The 18,063-nt window shown below is 41.0% G+C and overlaps 1 protein-coding gene across 3 annotated transcripts in view; it reads right to left on the reverse strand.

Annotated features, from left to right (window-relative positions):
* The window catches only part of stab1 (stabilin 1), a 327,280-nt gene extending 324,856 nt beyond the window's left edge, over positions 1-2,424 (reverse strand). For all 3 annotated transcript variants that reach the window (XM_030133489.1, XM_030133487.1, XM_030133488.1), the window contains exon 1: positions 2,054-2,424. In XM_030133489.1, coding sequence (XP_029989349.1) covers positions 2,054-2,104 — 51 coding nt within the window. In that variant the 5' untranslated portion in view covers positions 2,105-2,424. The remainder of the gene's footprint in view (positions 1-2,053) is intronic.
* Positions 2,425-18,063: the final 15,639 nt, after the last annotated feature.

Here is an 18,063-nt window from a genome sequence, read left to right on the forward strand (position 1 = left end):
AGTGATCTGATTGAAGACAGAAAGGGACTTCTGCTCATATCAAGTTCAATTACTGTCATAGCAAGGATGTTAAACCAGTTGGTTACAAAAGTCATCATCCTTGCCTAGTATAGCATGAATAAATTAAATTAAAAACACAAGAAGTCATTGAATTAAAGACATAGTTAAACTTGAGCAGCATTAGTAGTTCCATTAGTAAACAGGGCACAGAATTCAATCTCACCCTCTGGGTCTAAGCTACTCTTAATCTTAAAACTTGTGGTTGTGAGGCCACCCAGCATCTGGCCTGATTTGGGGGGGGGGGGGGGGGGGGGGGGGGGGGGGTGGTCTTGCATGATGGTTCCAAGGAAGTGAGGGTGGTGGTGGAGGAGGGTGGTTATGGTACTCTTCCTAACATTCATACAGACATTGATGTCACTGCACCGATCTACAGGTCCTCCACCTCCTGCCTGTGTCATTGTTGGGGATCAGCCCAACCACACAAATGTCATCCACAGCTCAACTCTTATGTAAGGAAGGTGTACAACAGGGAATCAGTGTGCATCTCTGTGGGAGCTGGTGTTAGGGTGATGGAGGAAAATGAGATTCATGTATTTCCCAACTGCATCCATGTCTCTCCCCCTACCTCCCCCCTTCTCCCCCTCTCCCCCAGTCTCTCTATCGCTCTCTCTTTTCTCCTCCTTTACTCTCTCTTTAACCCCAACTGGTCAAGGCAGACGGCCATCCTTCAGGAGTCTGGGTCTGCTCGATGTTTCTGCCTGTTAAAGGGAAGTTTTTTCTCGCCACTGTCACCAGTCACAAGTGTTTGCTCCTGGAGGATTCTGTTTGGTTTCTGTACATTGGCTTAGAGTCTGGTTTTGACCAACTCTATATGTAAAGTGTCATGAGATAACTGTTATGTAATTGTTATGATTTGGCGCTATATAAATAAAATGTGATTGATTGATTGATTGATTGATTGATTGATTGATTGATTGATTGATTGATTATGGCCTGTTTTTATTAAGTCCACAACCCAAAAGAGATGACATCATCTGAAGGCTGATTCCCATGTCCCAGAGTTTCTATCATGACGGTGCTTATATTCCTTTTGGTGGTGATTCTTGTACTGATTTACCCACAGAAAATCACAGATTTGCTTAATTGGCAGATAACAGCCTCAATGGTCAGGATGGTTTTACATCTTTGGCACATAGAACATGAAAACTAACAAAAGCATGGACTAACAATAGCAATAAACCGTGTAGCAAGGTCATTTACTGCAGGACCATATTTTCTTTTTCATGTACATGGGTTATTTGCATGTTGTTTTTTTCCAACAGCTTTGTTTGTTTATATTTGTTTGCTTGCATTTGTCTGGCCCAGGTAAGTGGTGATGGATGGGCGGACAGACAGATGGACAGATGGATGTTTCTTCCATCCTCTGTCTCTATTAACCCAGTGTAAGAACTGTTACAAATCCACTGTAAATTACAATAGTTTTCATACCATCCCAATTGTGTGATGGTTTTTATTGGACTGTAAAATACTGTTGTTGAACAGCAAATAAAAACACATCACTTAGTTTCATTACACCTCTTCCAGCTCTTTTGGGGTACCCCCAGAAGAGCTGGAGGAGGTGTCTGGGGAGAGGGAAGTCTGGGCATCCCTGCTTAGACTGTTACCCCCGCAACCCGGCCCCGGATAAAGTGGAAGATAATGGATGGATGGATAGATAGTTTCATTATGACATAGGGTGATGACAGGAAACAGGAGACACCATTCTTAAATGTCTCCAAAATTTACAGAATGTAATTTAAAAACAATCTTAGAGACCTGACTGTCGAAGTGTGAAAATTATGAAATAGTCCTTTAATTTTAGTTGTTAGCTTTAAGTTAACCATCAGAAAAGGACTTTATAATGGCAAGAGAAAATAACCTAAAGAAAGGAAAATATTAAAAACATTTCACCTGTGCCCGATCACTGAAAAAACACAATTAGTAGGTTTTATGGTGTGTGTCTTACTGTAATGTGTGACCAGCAGGTCTTTGAGGTTAGTTCCTGGTGTTTTACCTGTTCCTGTACTGACATTTGGATCCACAGTATCATCATCATCATCATCATCGTCACGTCGGAATGAGTCACATCCAGTGGAAAAATGAAGCCACCAGCCAAACGTCCTCCTCTGGATATTCACACCAGTGTTTTCCTCTTACATCTATCCTGAGCCTCAGACACAACCTGATTCACAGACTACAGGAAAAAGCTGTGTAACAACAACATCCTCTGAGTAGAAAAAACAACCTACAGCATAAAGAGGCAAACAGTTCAAAATTTCTTTGAAAGAAGGAAAGTGCAGGGTTGAGATTATCAACACGATTCCTTCCACACTTTCAGAGATCGACAACCCAAAGCTAACGAGAAACTAAATAACTCCCAAATCAACTGTGAGTCGAGTGTTGAGCCAATGAGATGGAGTTAGAGGCTGATGGCGTCACGTCTTTTCCTCAGACTTCGGAAGAGACAGAAAAAAATGACAAACAGAAACTGGGAGAGGAAGAACCTCCTCCCCTCCCCCCGAGAAGGAGGATATGTTCAACTACCAGTGCCAGGGGTATTACGACTATTATGATACCCTAGTATTACTACTATACATTATTTGAGAATGAGTTGGGATACTGTTAACACTGTTAAATAAAACTGCAGTGAATATTAAAGATGAGATATCAAACACCAGAGTTTTAGTAATAGTTTAGTGATTCAGTTGTTTCATAATTAAACAGCCTCTGGCATTTGTTTGGTTTCCTTAAAGAACTGAACTAAAGACCATGTCTGGGTTATGTCATTATAAATGGGGAAGTACTGTACAAAGACAGGTATACCAGAACTGTAAGAAATGTTTTTGGTTAAGTGTAACTATTGTGCTTATGTGAAGAGTCTTCAGTTTAATGTGTTCTGTTAATCACATTATAGACACACTGACGTGTTGTCACGTGCACGTGAGTTTTTGCTCCGCCTCCAACTGGAGGGCAAGAACACTCTGTGCCTCTGCGCCCTGCATTGGTTTTAGTTGTGAAGTTGTCAAAAGACACTAAATTTAAATACAGCCGTGAACAAACAAAAAAACAAAGAAGCAGCTTTTCTGGATGAATGAAGGACCGGTTGTAAAGTTTTCCAACTCGAATCACCAGTATCCCATAGCAACGTATACAGCACCATTCACTTTGAATGGGAGAATGCTGGCTTCGCAGGAAATGCGCACAGTTTCAGAAGCCTTAAAGAAAATTATGGACACAGACTTTTAGAGACTGCAACGAAGAAATAGGAGGTCAGGGAGACAGAAACGGGGAAGTTAAGATTAGGACACTGATGACAATGATGAGCAAATTCTACACAGATGTCATCTCAGCTCCTTAATGCCAGCAGTGACAGAGGTAGAAAAATGGTCCGGCTCTGTATGGAATAATAGGCCACTATGGATTGGTCCATTGTCACAATACCCAATGTAGATTTTAATTCCGTATAGGGGCCGATCTCTAATACAAATATTGGATCGGAGCATCCCTAAACTTAATGTTGCATTTCCACTACATGGAACCAGCTCGACTTGACTCGGCTCGACTTGACTCGGGTACCAGATACTATTCCTTGAAACTGTTTCCATTACAGGAAACTACCCACGTTACTGTACCTGATCGTCATGGCAATGTGGTGTGTTACTTCCATGTCGTCTGCCCAGAGAGTTGTTGATAAACTCGCTCATCTCGTGAAACTCATCCTGAATTTTTATGATGGCCACCAAAGACTGAATCTCCTGACTGAATGGTGTAGTTTTACAGGCTGTCATCATGTGGATTAACCTACCGCTATATTTACTGTAAACTTCCGCATCTGTTTTTTGTAAAATGGCGGGTCACAGAGACGACTCTCTGACCAATCAGTGGTCTGCAGTGTTTACACATCATGTTTTAGTATCTGGTCCCCAGTTCTGAAACCTTGGCGGAGGTGAAACCAAAAAACTAGCACCGGGTACCAGATTCCAGGTCCTTTTTCATAATGGAAACGCAAAAAGGTCAAGTCGAGCCGATACCACGGAGTGGAAACGCAGCATAAGTGTACTACGAATTAGTCATAGCTACAGGTAGATTTACATTAAATTTGAATTCTTACCCTGCTTTGCACTAGCAGTGGGCAGACACTACATAGCCTTTTGATTTGTCCAGGCAGACCCACACCCGATGCCTGCCTTTCTTCCTGGTTATCTTCTGTGCTGTCATAACAGCACATTTTAGGAAACACACAGTGGTCCTTGCAGTGGTACATTATCTGTCCCACATGTCTTCACACAAAGAAGTTGTAACCACCTAGTGACTCATATGCCTGCATTGCCTCTGCTGTGTAAACCCAAGGCGTGTTGATAAGGTAGTTGTAGATGTCTCCATACTGAACTGGAGGCCATTTCTGGGGACTGTCAAGCCATAGTTCGTCAGCTATTTGAAACGGGTCTGGAAGCTTTTTGCTAAATATAGTTAGCTTTGCATTTTGCCTTTTATAATCATCAGCACAAAGGTGATCTAAAGTAATCATACTTATCTCTTTGATTTTCCTTTTTCAGCAGATGTTTTTTTAAAACAATGACAGTGGTTGCTTAGCTAAGTTTGGTTATTAGCAGGAGCAGTGGTCTTGCCCTCCAGTGTACAGCACATGTGCATGTCTGGACTGGTTTCCTATCAGGTGGTGGAGTTTGGTGGTGGTGGTTGATGGTGGTTGGTGGTGGAGGTTGGTAGATGGTGGTGGCGGTGGTGGTTGGTGGTGGAGGTAGAGTGTGGACTGGTTTCCACTTGGGTGGTGGTGGTTGGTGGAGGTGGAGGTTGGTGGAGGTGGTGGTGTGTGGACTGGTTTCCGCTCAGGTCACAGTGGTTGGTGGTGGAGGTTGTTGGTGGTAGTGGTAGTGTGTGGACTGGTTTCCACTTGGGTGGTGGTGATTAGTGGTTGTGGTTCGTGGTGGTGGAGGTTGCTGGTGTTGTCTGGACTGTTTTCCACTAGGGTGGTGGATGTCGGTTGTTGGTAGAGGGTGGTGGTTGATGTTGATGGTGGTAGTGTGTGGACTGGTTTCCACTCAGGCGGTGGTGGTTGGTGGTGGTTGGTAGTGGTGGGGTGGAGGTCGTTGGTGGTGGAAGTAGTGGAGTTTGGAGGTGGAGGCTGGTGGTGGAAGTGGTTGGTGGAGGTGGAAGTTGGTGGTGGTGGAGGTTGGTGGGGAGGCAGAGGAGGCGGTGGTGAAGGTGGTTGGTGGGGGCTGTTGGTTGTGATCGATGGTGGCTGTTGCTGGTAGTGTAGGTGGTAGTGGAGGCTGTTGGTGGTGTTGGTTGATGGTGGAGGTGGTGGTTGGTGGTGATGGAGGTAGAGGTTGATGGTGGAGGCAGTGAAGGTGGTTGGTGGTGGAGGTGGTGAGGTGATTGGTGGAGGTGGAAGTTGCTAGTGGTGGTGGTGGAGGTTGGTGGGGAGGTGGTGGTGAAGGTGGTTGGTGGAAATGGTGAAGATGGAGGTTGGTAGATGTGATTGGCAGAGGTGCTGGTGCAGGCTGTTGGTGGTGATTGGTGGTGGTTGTTGCTAGTGGTGTAGGTGGTGATGATGGTTGGTGGTGGTGGAGGTTGGTGGTGGAGGTGGAGGTTGATGGTGGAGGTGGTGAAGGTGGTTGGTGAAGGTTGGTGGTGGTGAAGGTGGTAGGTGGAAACCTTGTTTCCTGTTTGAGTTGACTTTGACTCAATGAACAAAAGACAGATGTTTTAGCAGATGTGGGGTCAAAGGGTCAAAGGTCCAACTGCTGCAGAACAGAACAATGGCAGGAAACAGGTCTGAAACTGGAGGTTTGACAGCAGCAGTAATGTGCGCATGACTGCTTCAAGCTCCAACTGTAAATTTATGTTTTTCTGATTGGAAACTGTTTTTCATTCATTCATTTATCAGTGAAACGTAAGTCCCCTAAACTGTAGGCTGGTCCCAGTTATTACCCATGAATCAACCTGTTCATTTATCACTCAAAAAGAACGTTAAATGTGGAGCATTTTGGCGTTTAAAGGAAGCGTCCATAAACACCACAGATGCTCTTCTTTTTTTTTTCTTTTTGTTGTTGCTGATTGCGACTGAATTCCTTCCACACTGCCACCTACTGCTTTGGCCCTGTAACACCCACTCGTACTCAGGCACGGGCCACAGTACGTGCTTGTGAATGCAACATCTCCGGGAAAGGTGTGAACATATACGGTACAGATTCGGGTATGCAGTGTGAAAGCATCCTTAAATGCACATGAGCCACTTCACGCCTCACTCCCTCCAGGTTGTAGGCTGTGCTGCTCTGTCCCGATCAACAAACAACTGAGCATTTTAGGTAATCAGCTCGAAGATTGGACATATTTTCAGTATGGACTACAGCTGCTGCTGACAAACAATTATGGCGTACTCTGAGAAATGTTCATCAGAAATCTTGACCTTATTCGTGCAAATGTTGTGACGTAACTAGTTATAGACGTAACAAATTAAGCAGGAATTAAAACGGATTGTAGAAATCCACTCGAGTTTTGCCAAAATGAATATAAAGGGTTCAAATTCTAACTTTTTGAACTATTAGGATTCCCAAATACACAGATAAAAGGGACCAAGTATTATATATAGGATATATAGTATTACTGCTTAAGTATAGAGGTCTACAGAGAGGACTGGTTATTATTTGTGTGTGTATATGTCACACACAAACATCTCGATCAACTTCGGGCTGAAGGGATATTGTAATCATTTTGTCGTTTTGTGAGTGTGTGTGTCCACATCACACTCATTTAATGTACAGTTAACAGACACATGAAATGATCCAGACTCAACTAGTTTATGTAGTTAAAGATAACTGGTTTAACTGAGCCTCTGCTTTCATCCATTCAACAGCTGTTTTTCTCAGGTTCAGGTCTCATCCTCTTCTGCTCCACATTCATCTGGAGTTTAATTTTCTCCTGTTCCTGTTGTAACGGCATTAGTTCTTTTTGTTGTTCAAAACTCAAATTCAGATTAATACCAGTATCAGTCACAGAAAAAACCTCAACTTCTTCACCAGAAACAAATTTTTCTTCCACATTAAAATCCGTTCAGGTTCTTATCAGTGCCAGAAATATTAATATTATAGACTTAATCAGAAAAGTGATACACCTACGGGCTGCGGGGGTTCTTATACACCTACGACCCACCACACCATCCTGGTGTTCCTGAGACAACTGCTCTGAACCACATGGACAGTTCACAAAAAAACAAAATTCCAAAAAAGGGAACTGATCCCCCCCCCCCCCCACACACACACACACACACACACACATACACATACACACACACACACATGCACACACACCACAACCACCTCCATTGTCTGTCAGTTACTGTTCTAACCTCAGTAATTCTCTCAAATCAGCATCTGAGGCGGAAAACCGTGTAAATTCCATGAAAGATAAAGGGAAGTGAGAGTGGATTTCCCATCATCCCCCTGTGTTCCTGTTTGTTCTGTCATGGAGTCAATGTTCAGACCCAGTGAAAACACAGGGTCAGTGGAAGAAATACCAGCTAAACCACCTGAACCAGCAGAAGCAGCTGAACCACCTGAACTAGTGGTATTTCATCAGTAGAGGGTGCTAGGGTGCAACCCACCTGTCTGACATGAAGAAGAAGACAATAGAAATCACATTCAATAATTTTACAAAAACATGAATATTAAAATAAAGGAGCTAGTCAAATATCCAAATGATACTTTTGGTTCTGGATCCAGTCTGTGCTTGTATCAAAGGTCACTGGACCTTTGGGATGTGAAGGTCCGATAGAGTTCTGCTGATGCGTACTGGTCCCATATCAGTGGCTCCAGTCGGTCACAGCGTCTCTGAAGAGGAAACCAGGACCATCACTGACCAACAGGAAATAGAGGAAGTTGAAGGAGTTGAAAGGTGGCGGTGCTTTCTGTTTCTGCTGAACTGCCATGTCATCAAAACTTTAATGAGGCCAGAGTTGCAAACTGCTGACGGTATATGAACAGATACTTTTGTGTTATTGGAGCATTAAAGGTTGAAAGTTAAATGACGGATCAGATCTGCAGCATCCTGGCTCTGATTTGTTCCAAAACCTGTCACCAACATTCACCTCCACTACCTCTGACCAGACCAGTTGGTTCATTTAACACATTTACCATTTAGTATTAACTTCGTATCTGTTTACCCGTTGGATGTATGTTTGTCCCTTGGTTGTTTATTGTAAAGTGTCTTTGAGTACTTAGAAAAGCGCTATATAAAACCGATGTATTTAATGGCCATTATATTTAAATTTACATGTTTAGTCATTAAATTGAGATGATGTCTGCATCCACTGGCCCGGCAGAGTTACAGTGTCAAAAGGTCACAGAAGTCTATAAAGCGTGATGGGAAAGCTAATGCTATATGCTAACTGATTAAGTCAAATCAAAAACATCATCAAGAACAGGAGCACAAAGTCATTGTATGGTCTTGTTCAGGTAATACATCAATCATATCCAACCAGAGGGAAACCATAACTAACCATAACTGTAAGAAAAAGGCATTTATTAAATAAATATGAGCCCTAAAACTCTGACTCAGCAGGAAAATTAATGTCCCAGAGAGAAGTCAATCAGAGGCTGAAACAGCAGATGACCAAGGAACAGTGGCGGCTGCTCGTCTTTCAGACAGGGGAAGCTCATTGTCAGCTTACATTTAAAAAAAAGTCGTTATTTAAACATAAATTCAGCCCTCCGTTCCTTTTTAAGAAAATGGTCAGTAACCTTATCGTACCAAGTAGGCATCTTTTCCAGGGACTGGACCAGTGTCCTCTCAATGTCCAGAAGAGCTAGGCTGCTTAGATTGTCTTGGCCCATTGTGTTGTGGGTGTAAGACTTCAGCCTTTTTAAACTAGAGATGCTCCTTTCACTCCGACCTAGCCGAGAGTATGACTGATTTAACTGTCTACAAAACGATATTAAACTCGAACAAGAAATGATTAAATTATGTAACTGAACCAAGAAAATGCTGAAATTATGTTAAATTGAAACAAGGAAGTACAATGAGTGTGTTTTATTCACAGTGCAAGAAATGAACGAGTAATTTCATAGTGGTTTGTCTCTTGATTTCACAGCAGAATGCGCGACGGTGTTAAACTGAACTGTCAGTGAAGGAGTAGATCTGAAGATAGTTGTCAATCAAACGGGATTCAGCCTTTCAACTGATCATCCAATCAGCACCTGGGATTCTGGTGTCCAGCCCAGCCGAGCTCCGCCCACAGCTCCATTCACCCCCTAGAGATGCCCGGCATCCGGGGGCGGGACAACATCATGACATTTATCCAATTACCATCCAATTTTGAGGCAATGAAAAAAACTGTTCCACTCAGTCCCATTGAAGCCCATAGACACCCAGCGTCTACAGACAAATGCACTGAGCAGAGATCATGTGAGAAAACAGCGCAACAGGAATGTATGAGAAGTGAACAACATCGAGTCTATTGATTTGTGATAAAACTGATTCTGAACGAACTCTTCTTTGAGATGAACGTGTTCTAACACATTTGTAGTCAATGAAATGTCAACACAACTGTACATATTTAACCATTTAATTTTCGTAATTTTAGGGGAAGCCGGGCTTCCCTTGCAGTCTATGAGAAATCGCCACTGCCAAGGAAACACTTAGATGGAACAGTACTTACTACAAGACAAATGGTACCAAACTAGCTAACTGACTGACTGACTGACTGACTGACTGAATAAATCAATCAATCAATATTGACTTTGTGTCTGTTACAAAAGTTCAACATAAGTCTGTGTGAGCAAGTTTTGTGATGCCACCTTCTGGCAGTCACTGGTATTATACTGTAGGATTCAGTCTGAAGTGTGAAGGATGGTCAAGCTAGATGCTGTAGTTGTACTTAATGTGGATTCGTCTTTTAGTTAGTGATATAAAGACCATTTATCTGAACTAAAGTTCTGAGGAAACTGGACTTTAGTAAAATGACTGAGTCCACATGTTCCAGACTGATTTGGACCAATCAAAGACTCTAGTTCTGTTACTGCAGCTCCATCTACTCTAGACTCATCTCAATAGGATCAAGATTTATGGAATCTTTTATTCATATATATTTTTAAGCAACTGACTTTTTTTTTTTTTTTTTTTTACCTTGTTTTTCATTTTGACATCAAGGAATTTTTCTGGGTATTTTTATTCTTGTATAAAGGCCAAATTATGTTGACAATGATTCCATTTTGAAAGCAATAAAACACGGAAACATAGAAAGAGATGAACAGTTTTTTTTAAGTACTGTACATCATACAACATGGTTTCTGCACCTACGTAACATAATCAGATCCCTGGTGATGACTTTAGCAGACTCCGTGTATCATTCGTTCATTCGTTTTTCAATTTAAAACCAAAAATGAAAACCAAAAAAAAACAACTTGTTTTTTGTTTTTCATTTTCAAAACCAGAATGAAAAATGGATGACAGTTCGTTTTTCCATTTCCCAATTTTGTGCTCTAATGAAAAATGGAAAAAACGGATAATGACCGTTTCCTCCGATTTTGCTATTTTCAATATAGTTAAGTTGTCTGACCCGGAAGTAGTCGTTACAAGGGAAAAAATAAACAAACAGAATCGTGGCCGGTGTCCTGTCTACCTGTCGAGTTGAGCTACTGACCCCTAAACGTTTTCACAGTTTAAATGCCCATCGATTTGTGCTCCCCCAGGCAGAATTGAGTCATATTTTGTAAGTATATTTCTTTTATGGTGCTCTTTTGAGCAGTAAGCATGGAAGTAATTATGTGCACGTGCACGAAAGATAGACATAGAATATTGACGTGAGATGATAGTGTAAGGAAGATCACATTGTATATTAGAGTTAGGGCCGTGGGTCAGGTAGGTGTTAACGGCGTTTAGATTATTGTTTAAGTTAGTTCAACAGACGCCAATAATGGTAGCCTCCCATTTACCTGACTAAATCTATGTTAACAATTCCTGTAAGCAATTACATGTGCACGAAGGATAGACGTAGAATATTGAAGTGAGATGATAATAGCATTAGGAAGTTCTCATTGTATGATATTAGCCTTAAGTACGTGGGTCACCTCAGTGTTAATGGCGTTTAGATTATTGTTTAAGTTAGTTCAACGAACAACAACAATGGTAGCCTACTATTTAACAGAATAAAGTTATGTTAACAGTTCCCTTAACTACCCACACTTGTGTGAATCACGTTATGATTCCATACATGCTGAGGACGAGTAGACTAGGTTTGGAAAACCAAAGAAATGCCTTACTGCACAAATACCTACATACCTAGTTCCCCAGTCTGTCTTATTTGTCATTTATCATATGCAAATCTCTAACTTGTGTGGGTGTATGTGTAAAAAAGAATGTGTTGGGGACGCTGTAGCGTGAAATTTCAGTTTCTGTTGACAAATAGGTGTAGGCCTGGGAGACAGATGTCTGAGTCAAATTTGAGCCAAATCGGTGTTCATATGTCTGAACTGATGTCATTTTTGTAAATGTACATTTGTAGGGGGCACTATAGTGCGAAATTTCAATTTCTCTCAATAAATGGGTGAAGGCCTGGGAGATAGATGTCTGATTCAAATTTGAGCCAAATTGGTGTTCGTATGTCTGAGCTGAAGCAATTTTTGTAATGGTAAATTCCAAAAGAAACTTCGCAAAGTTTCCGACACCATCACAAAAAAACTGTGACACCAATCCCAAAAATTCGGCTAACTTTTGATGCCCCACTTCTCTAGATACTGTACACCGATTTTGAGCTTATTTGGCCTAGGAGGAGATAGTTAGCTTATTTGGCCTAGGAGGAGATAGTTAAAATACGACGTAAGCGAAAACGCTGACTCAGCAATTTGGAAATTTCAATCCAATGTGGCCGACTTCCAGTTGGTTTAGGGGCGTGGCCACATAAAATTTTTTGTTTGTCTACTCATGATGAATCTGTGGACCGATTTTCGTGGCTCTACAACAAACTTTATGTTGGACAAGCTTCCATTGATGTTATGTATTTGATCTTTTCAAGGGCGCGCTGCAGAAATATTTCTTTACCGACCTCTATGAAACCTATATGTAAATTCAATTTTGCACATTTCTGAATTTTGGGCAAAATTTGGTAAGTTTTCATGAATTTTCAGGGGGTCAAAATTGAGGTCAAAGCGAAGGAGAAGGAAAAAAAGGAGAAATTAAAGCCGCAAGCGGCATCAAAAGGCCCTCGCCAGGGGCACGTCCAGTAGAAGTATGTCCATCGTTCAGCAGGTGGCGCTCTAGCAATAAATTTAGATGTCTTCTGAAGAATGGGTGTAGGCCTGGGAGATTGACAAGTGATTCAAATTTGAGGCAAATCTTTGTATGTTCAAACTAAAGAAATTTTTGTATAAGTAAATCTGTAGGGGGCGCTATACAGCTAAAATTAAATTTCTTCCATTGAATGGTTGTAGGCCTGTGAGATTTACCACTGAGTCAAATTTGAGCCAAATCGGTGTTTGTATGTCCAAATTGATGCAATTTTCGTGAAGGTAAATTTGTAGGGGGCACTACTGAGCGAAGTGGCAATTTCTTTTGATAAATGGGTGTAGGCCTGGGAGATAGACGTCTGAGTCAAATTTGAGCCAAATCGGTGTTCGTATGTCCGAACTGAACCAATTTTAATAAAAAAATATTAAAAATTTTTGTAGGGAGTGCTGTAGTACAAAATTTAAGTTTCTTTTAAAAAATAGGTGTAGGCCTGGGAGACAGATGTCTGACTCAAATTTGAGCCAAATCAGTGTTTGTATGTCAGATCTGATGTCATTTTTGTAAATGTACATTTGTAGGGAGCGCTATAGTGCGAAATTTCAATTTCTTTCAATAAATGGGTGGGCTGGGAGATGGACATCTGAGTCAAATATCAGCCAAATCGGTGTTTGTATGTCTAAGCTATAGCAATTTTTGTGATGGCAAATTTTCGAAAAAACTTCGCAAAGTTTGCAGCCTCGTCGCAAAAAAACGGTGACACCGATTAAAAAAATTCAGCTAACTTTTGATTCCCCACTTCTCTAGATACTGTACACCGATTTTTGAGCCAAATCGGTGTTCGTATGTCCGAACTGATTTCATTTTTGTAAATGTACATTTGTAGGGGGCGCTATAGTTCAAAATTTCAATTTCTTTCAATAAATGGGTGTAGGCCTGCGAGATGGACGTCTGAGTCAAATTTCAGCCAAATAGGTGTTTGTATGTCTAAGCTAGAGCAATTTTTGTGATGGCAAATTTTCGAAAAAACTTCGCAAAGTTTGCAACCTCATCGCAAAAAAACGGTGACACCGATTCAAAAAATTCGGCTAACTTTTGATTCCCCACTTCTCTAGATACTGTACACCAATTTTGAGCTCATTTGTCCAAACGGTTTAGTAGGAGATAGTTAAAATACGTCAGCGAAAACGCTGACTCAGCATTTTGGAAATTTCAATCCAATATGGCCGACTTCCGGTTGGTTTAGGGGCATGGCCACAAAGATATTTTTTGTTTGTCTCCTCATGATGAATCTGTGGACCGATTTTCGTGTTTCTACAACCAACTTTATGTTGGACATGCTCCCATTGACGTAATGCATTTCCAGTTTTCAAAGGGGCGCCGCAGAAACATTTCTTTACCGACATCTACGAAACCTATATGTAAATTCAATTTTGCACATTTCTGAATTTTGTGCAAAATTTGGTGAGTTTTCATAAATGTTCAGGGGGTCAAAATTGAGCTCAAAGTGCAGGAGAAAGAAAAATTAAAGCCGCAAGCGGCATCTAAAGGCCCTCACCACGGGCATGTCCAGTAGAAGTATGTCCATCGTTCAGCAGGTGGCACTCTAGCACCAAATTTCAATGTCTTCTGATGAATGGGTGTAGGCCTGGGAGATCGACAACTGATTCAAATTTTAGCCAAATTGGTATTCATATGTCTAACGTGAAGTAATTTTCGTAAAGGTAAAATTGTAGGGGGCGCTATGGCACCGAATTTCAAATATTTCTGATAAATGGGTGTAGGCCTGGGAGATAGACGTCTGAGTCAAATCTGAGCCAAATCGGTGGTCGTATGTCCGAACTGAAGAAATTTTAATAAAAAAAATATTAAAAATTTTTTGTAGGGGGCGCTGTAGTGCAGAATTTCAGTTTCTTTTGACAAATACATGTAGGCCGGGAAGACAGATGTCTGAGTCAAATTTGAGCCAAATTGGTGCTCGTATGTCCGAACTGATTTCATTTTTGTAAATGTACATTTGTAGGGGGCGCTATAGTGCAAAATTTCAATTTCTTTTAATAAATGGGTGTAGGCCTGGGAGATAGACGTCTGAGTCAAATTTCAGCCAAATAGGTGTTCGTATGTCTGAGCTGAAGCAATTTTTGTAATGGTAAATTCACAAAGAAACTTTGAAAAGTTTGCGACGTCGTCACACAAAACGGTGACACCTATCCAAAAAATTCGGCTAACTTTTGATGCCGCACTTCTCTAGATACTGTACACCGATTTTGAGCTCATTCGGCCAAACGGCCAAGGAAGAGATAGTTAAAATACGACATAAGCGAAAACGCTGAAATTTCAATCCAATATGGCCGAGAAAGGGTTGGTTTTGGGGCGTGGCCATAATAATATTTTTTGTTCGTCTCCTCATAATGAATCTGTGTACCGATTTTCGTGGCTCTACAACAAACTTTACGTTGGACGTGCTCCCATTGGCGTAATGCATTTCCACTTTTCAAGGGGGCGCTGCGGCAACATTTCTTTACCGACATCTACGAAACCTATATGTAAATTCAATTTCTCGCATTTCTGAATTTTGTACAAAATTTGGTGAGTTTTCGTAAATGTTCAGGGGGTCAAAAATGAGCTCAAAGCGCAGGAGAAAGAAAAATAAGACCAAAAAAAAAAAATTAAAGCCACAAGCGGCATCTAAAGGCCCTCGCCATGGGAACGTCCAGTAGAAGTATGTTCGTCATTCAGCAGGTGACGCTCTAGCCCCAAATTTTGTGTTTTCTAATTAATGGGTGTAGGCCTGGGAGATTGAAAATTGACTCAAATTTGAGACTAATCAGTGTTCGTATGTCCAAACTAAAAAAATTTTTGTATAAATAAATATGTAGTGGGTGCTACGGAGCCAAAATTCAATTTGTTCCATTGATTGGGTGTAGGCCTGCAAGATGTACCACTGAGTCAAATTTGAGCCAAATCGGTGTTCGTATGTCCGAACTGATGAAATTTTCGTGAAGGTAAATTTGTAGGGGGTGCTATTGTGCAAAATGGCATTTTCTTTTGATAAATGGGTGTAGGCCTGGGAGATTGACAAATGATTTAAATTTGAGCCAAATCGGTGTTCGTATGTCCGAATTGATGCAATTATTGTGAATGTAAATTTGTAGGGGGCACCACTGAGCGAAATGGCAATTTCTTTAGTTGAATGGGTGTACGCCTGGGAGATTGGCAGCTGCTTAAAATTTGAGCCAAATTTGTGTTCGTATGTCTGAAGTAAAGTAATTTTTGTAAAGGTAAAATTAGAGGGGGCGCTTTCATGCCAAATTTCAATTTTTTCTGATAAATGGGTGTAGGCCTGAGAGATACATGTCTGAGTCAAATTTGAGCCAAATTGGTGTTTGTATGTCCGAACTGATGCAATTTTAATTAAAAAAATTTTTAAAAACTCGTAGGGGGCGCTGTAGCGCAAAATTTCAGTTTCTTTTGACAAATAGGTGTAGGCCTTGGAGACAGATGTCTGAGTCAAATTTGAGCCAAATCGGTGTTCGTATGTCTGAACTGATGTCATTTTTGTAAATGTACATTTGTTGGGGGCGCTGTAGTGCGAAATTTTAGTTTCTCTTAATAAATGGGTGTAGGCCTGCGAGATAGACGTCTGAGTCAAATTTGAGCCAGATCGGTGTTTGTATGTCCGAATTGATGCAATTAATGTGAAGATAAATTTGTAGGGGGCGCCACTGAGTGAAATGGCAATTTCTTTAGCTGAATGGGTGTAGGCCTGGGAGATTGGCAGCTGCTTCAAATTTGAGCCAAATTTGTGTTCGTATGTCTGAAGTAAAGTAATTTTTGTAAAGGTAAAATTAGAGGGGGCGCTATACCGCCAAATTTCATTTTTTTCTGATAAATGGGTGTAGGCCTGAGAGATAGACATCTGAGTCAAATTTGAGCCAAATTGGTGTTCGTATGTCTGAACTGAAGCAATTTTAATAAAAAAAAATTTTTTTAAACTTGTAGGGGGCGCTGTAGCGCAAAATTTCAGTTTCTTTTGACAAATAGGTGTAGGCCTTGGAGACAGATGTGTGAGTCAAATTTGAGCGAAATCGGTTTCGTATGTCCGAATTGATGCAATTATTGTGAAGGTAAATTTGTAGGGGGCGCCACTGAGCGAAATGGCAATTTCTTTAGCTGAATGGGTGTAGGCCTGGGAGATTGGCAGCTGCTTCAAATTTGAGCCAAATTTGTGTTCGTATGTCTGAAGTAAAGTAATTTTTGTAAAGGTAAAATTAGAGGGGGCGCTATAGCGCCAAATTTCAATTTTTTCTGATAAATGGGTGTAGGCCTGAGAGATAGACATCTGAGTCAAATTTGAGCCAAATTGGTGTTCGTATGTCTGAACTGAAGCAATTTTAATTAAAAAAAATTTTTTTAAACTTGTAGGGGGCGCTGTAGCGCAAAATTTCAGTTTCTTTTGAAAAAATAGGTGTAGGCCTTGGAGACAGATGTGTGAGTCAAATTTGAGCGAAATCGGTTTTGTATGTCCGAATTGATGCAATTATTGTGAAGGTAAATTTGTAGGGGGCGCCACTGAGCGAAATGGCAATTTCTTTAGCTGAATGGGTGTAGGCCTTGGAGATTGGCAGCTGCTTCAAATTTGAGCCAAATTTGTGTTCGTATGTCTGAAGTAAAGTAATTTTTGTAAAGGTAAAATTAGAGGGGGCGCTATAGCGCCAAATTTCAATTTTTTCTGATAAATGGGTGTAGGCCTGAGAGATAGACGTCTGAGTCAAATTTGAGCCAAATTGGTGTTCGTATGTCCGAACTGAAGCAATTTTAATAAAAAAAAATTTTAAAAACTTGTAGGGGGCGCTGTGGTGCAAAATTTCAGTTTCTTTTGACAAATAGGTGTAGGCCTTGGAGACAGATGTCTGAGTCAAATTTGAGCCAAATCGGTGTTCGTATGTCCGAACTGATGTCATTTTTGTAAATGTACATTTGTAGGGGACGCTGTAGTGCGAAATTTTAGTTTCTTTTAATAAATGGGTGTAGGCCTGCGAGATAGATGTCTGAGTCAAATTTAAGCCAGATCAGTGTTTGTATGTCTTAGCTAAAGCAATTTTTGTCATGACAAATTTTCGAAAAATCTTCGCAACGTTTGCAACCTCGTCGCAAAAAAACGGTGACACTGATTCAAAAAATTCGGCTAACTTTTTATGCCCCACTTCTCTAGATACTGTATACCGATTTTGAGCTCATTTGGCCATACGGCTTAGTAGGAGATAGTTAAAATACGACGTCAGCGAAAACGCTGACTCAGCATTTTGGAAATTTCAATCCAATATGGCCGACTAAGGGTTGGTTTAGGGGCGTGGCCAAAATAATATTTTTTGTTTGTCTCTTCATGATGAATCTGTGTACTGATTTTCGTGGCTCTACGACAAACTTTATGTTTGACATGCTCCCATTGGCGCAATGCATTTCCACTTTTCAAGGGGGCGCTGCAGCAACATTTCTTTACCGAAATCTACGAAACCCATATGTAAATTCAATTTCTCACACTTCTGAATTTTGTGCAAAATTTGGTGAGTTTTCGTAAATGTTAAGGGGGTCAAAATTGAGCTCAAAGCGCAGGAGAAGGAAAAATAAGACAAAATTAAAGCCGCAAGCGGCATCTAAAGTCCCTCGCCAAGGGCACGTCCAGTGGAAGTATGCCCATCGTTCAGCAGGTGGCACTCTAGCACCAAATTTCAGTTTCTTCTGATGAATGGGTGTAGGCCTGGGAGATTGACGACTGATTCA

Source organism: Sphaeramia orbicularis, chromosome 5 (genome assembly GCF_902148855.1).
Source record: "Sphaeramia orbicularis chromosome 5, fSphaOr1.1, whole genome shotgun sequence".
NCBI classification, from domain to species: domain Eukaryota; kingdom Metazoa; phylum Chordata; class Actinopteri; order Kurtiformes; family Apogonidae; genus Sphaeramia; species Sphaeramia orbicularis.